Source organism: Telmatherina bonti, assembly GCF_933228915.1.
Source record: "Telmatherina bonti genome assembly, chromosome: 5".
In the NCBI taxonomy this organism is placed as follows: domain Eukaryota; kingdom Metazoa; phylum Chordata; class Actinopteri; order Atheriniformes; family Telmatherinidae; genus Telmatherina; species Telmatherina bonti.
In genome coordinates, this window is record NC_136623.1 from 35,779,098 (window position 1) to 35,782,942 (window position 3,845).

General features: G+C 40.3%; 1 protein-coding gene across 1 annotated transcript; it reads right to left on the bottom strand.

Annotated features, from left to right (window-relative positions):
* Positions 1-533: 533 nt before the first annotated feature.
* On the bottom strand, positions 534-2,383 carry mc2r (melanocortin 2 receptor; the record flags this gene model as incomplete). Its single annotated transcript, XM_079241274.1, has 2 exons — positions 534-1,086; positions 2,031-2,383. 2 exons carry the CDS (start codon positions 2,381-2,383, stop codon positions 534-536), a joined length of 906 nt encoding a protein of 301 aa, XP_079097400.1.
* Positions 2,384-3,845: the final 1,462 nt, after the last annotated feature.

Here is a 3,845-nt window from a genome sequence, read left to right on the forward strand (position 1 = left end):
GTGAAATCAGTGTTAACAAGGTGTTTTTTTTCTATGTTTTTGTTGTTGTTGAATTGTTTAACTAATGCTTTGTGTCATGGAAGTCTTTTGCAAATGTGAAATCAGAAGAATATGCACACAAACTGCTTGTTTCAGTCATGGAAAAACTTCTTACGACACATTCCTTGTTTTGACATATTTGTGCTATTGTCAGCTAAGTAATTCATTATTGATGGTTAAAACACTTTAACTGCATGTTGAGACACATTTAATGTAATTATGAAAGTGATGGTGTGAAGAAATGTAAATGTGGACTTCACTTAAAACTGACTGGTGTTAGTGGTGGTCACGTGACTTACAATGGATTCTATGTGTCTTAATAAAGCAGATGGTAAAACTGTTTTTTTGTCCGTTAAGTTCTGAAACCAAGCAGGTGTGTAAAAGTTAGACCAGAGTCTGAGGCTCCTCTTCTAGCTGCCAGACGATCAGCTTCAACCTCCTGGGCGACGGTACGTGTGTGAACATAAACGTGCAGCAAAATGATAAAAAGTGCTCTATGAGCAAATCCTCCAGTATGAACAGATGAGCATCTTCCTGAAGGTGTGCCTGAGCTCGGCGCTGCGGAAGGCGTAGATGGCGGGGTCTATGAGGGCGTGGCTCATCATCAGCACTACGTGCAGCTCAAACAGCGACCTGTAGCACTCGCAGTATGGATTCATGGGGCACACCATAATTATGACGAGGTGAAGGAAAAATGGCGCCCAACAAACTACAAACACTCCAAACAGGATGGTGAGGGTCAGAGCCCCTCTCATGTTGCTGCCCCACCTCCGCTGCCGTTGACCCCTGCTAGCTGCAGGCAGCGCTGCGATGTGCTTGGCGTGGATTCTTGCCAGCATGAACATGTAGACATACAGGAAGCAGATGATCGCCAAGGAGACGATGAAGAAGACCACGAAGCAAATCATGATGAACTTGAAGTGGAAGAACTTCACCATCAGCACAGCCAGCACCCCACATGTAGTCCAAATGAAACCCAAGATGGTTCCGGTGCGCTGCATTGTCATGATGTTGTGGTATCGCAGCGCGTGGAAAATGGTGATGTACCTGAAAAACAGAAAACAAATCACTCAATGATCTGGTTGTTTATCAAGTCCTGCACAGTTTTAGAGCTTATGGTAGAACCCAAACCGGCTGACATCGGATAAAACTATTGTCCCTACATTCAACAGCCATCAGATCATGTAAAAACATTTCCATCAACTCAACCTTTTCACTAAAATAACTAAAAATCCATCATTGTAGTTTGCCTGAGGAGATCCAAAGCAAAGTTAGAACAAAGTATAGAAAGTGTAAATAAACACATGGATCATATGAAGTTAGCATTTATCAGTGGTTATGATGTAACTTATACATGATCCATGTTACAGCAGCTGCATCAGAACTATATCTGACTCATGTAGTCAGCACAAGAAGCAAGAAAATCAGTCTTTGCTGCCTGTAAATATATACTATTATTTATTTATTAGATGTTTGTTTGATTATTTGAGTGTTTGTTAATCGGGGACAATGAAGAGCTTGTGTCCCTCGCTGGATAATAAAAGTAGCAAACCATAAAGTATGAAGTTCTGTAACTTTTAGTTTGCAAATAAATAAGCAGTATTTACTTTTACAGAAATGCATTTTCCTGCAGCTGTGGCTCCATTTCAAAAGAAAATACAAAGTTTTTCCAGCAGTAACAGAAGTTTTGCCAGGCAGGATTGTTACAAGAGAAATATCCCAAATTTCTTTACTTTTTTTTTGCTAAAATCAGTACAGAGACTATTCCAGATTGAATTTGAGATGTAAATAAGCAGGACTCGACTTTTTTTTAACCTATTTAAACTATTCTTGAGGACAATCTGGTTTTTCCCTTCGAAGAGAAACACTACACAGCAGTCGGCTTGACAGCAAGCAAATCCGCTGGTTTGAGTGGAAAATGTCTTTTCCAGAACAGATTCAGGTCGTTGTTAAAGGAACATGGTGATGAACAGTAAGATCTGCTCACATACCTGTCGACAGCGATGGCCAGGAAACTGAAAATGGAGCCCACAAAGGACATGCAAAGGAGGGAGTCCATGACATCATCCAGCTTGGTCTCAGGAGAACCTGTCCTCTCCAGCTGTCCTACATCAGCCAGAGCTATCATGAAGTTCTCGCAGGTTTTAGTCATGCTGGCGATGGTGTTGAAGGCAGCCAGGCTGCAGATGAAGCAGTACATGGGCGAGTGGAGGTTTCTGTTCCGGATGACGGCCACCACGACCAGAAGATTCTCAGCCAGGCTCACCACTCCAATGGTGAAGAAGACTGGGAAGGGGACCTTCACCTCAGGGCAGTCCGACAAGTTTTTGGGGGTTGAGTTCATAGTTCACAACGAAGTCTTGTAAAAGCTGTTTAATGTGGAAACTATAAATGCATGAAATTACATAAACTATAAAAATATAAATATAAACTATAAATATACATAAACTATATAAACGAGAAGTTAAAGTAAAACATAATAACACAAGAATGTTGCACACTATCCAGTTGAATGAAGTCTTTAAGATGTGGAGAGGAGCAGGAGGGACAAGTTCATGAACACATGGGACTCAGCCAAATCCGACTTAAGTTTCCTTTTAGACTCACTGTTAATTAACTTGAAGCCATCACAAAATAAAAATGTTGACAGTCTCACAAACAGAGAGATAAATAGGAAAAAGGTTCACAGCATTTCATTTACAAAAGTTTAACCTGCAGATTATCAGCTGCAGCTGCAGCAGCAGCGTTAGTATCAGTAGCCTGCAATGTCTTTTCAATGAGACGAAGCAAAGTTACAGTTTTAGGACTTTCAAGCTCACATGACACATATAGTGGGAATATAGTGGAAAAAACTGTAAAATCCCAAAGCTATGCTGTCTAAAATAACTCTCTGTTTGGCTGCATTTAGTCTGACAGGTCACAGATTTACTCTCTGACATGTCCAGCAAATAGACAAAGTTCTCTGCAGATTTCAGTTTCTGAGAAGTAAAACAACATTAGATCAAAGATAAAGTCTATTCTTAATCATAATGCAGGAAATGGAGCGTGGTAATGCAACGTGAGCAGATCACAACAACCGTATGTTCAGTCCTCCGTGTTCCACATCCTCTTCAGCCTGAGGACAAGTTGCTATGCTAATGCTACACAACTACAGTTTTTTATTGGAAAAGGCTGATTTACTAAAGAAAACGATGCAAAACTGTTGTTACTTAAGAGTTAAAAAGCAGAAAATTACTTTGAAATTCGTAAAGTAGGAAGGCAGACATTTACGGAATACTCAGCAATCGGCAGGTCTCTGCAGCGCTTTGTCACAGAATGTCTTCACATGTGCATCCTGTTTTCAGCTCAGGTGGCTTTGGCACCGCTTCATCTTTATCTCAGCCACGTGACCACCTCTGCGTTTACTCTCCTGTTTACTCAGGAAGGGCTGCGATCAACTCTCTGCTGCTGTTTTCCAAGGTTTTGTGTTGTTAGTTATTAAGCTGGTTTGCAGGAAATCAGAGCAGACCTGATTGTTGTGCTTGTAAAAACATCGTTTCCTGTCCACTTCTTCTGAGTCTCTGCTTGAGCCTTCTCCTGTGGAAAGAAAATAATAGTCTTTTATTAATTCCTCCAACAATTTGCTGCTGTTTTTCTCTAATTTCACTTAATTTTTTATGTTTTTTCAGATTAAAAAAAGGAAAAATCAGCATGTGCCATAAGCTATCATCTTCACAAAGCCATTATTCCTGTTAAACAGAAGGAAATATTGAGCCATAAATGGGAAATCTTATCAACTTTCTGATTGAAAATGATCAGATTTGATG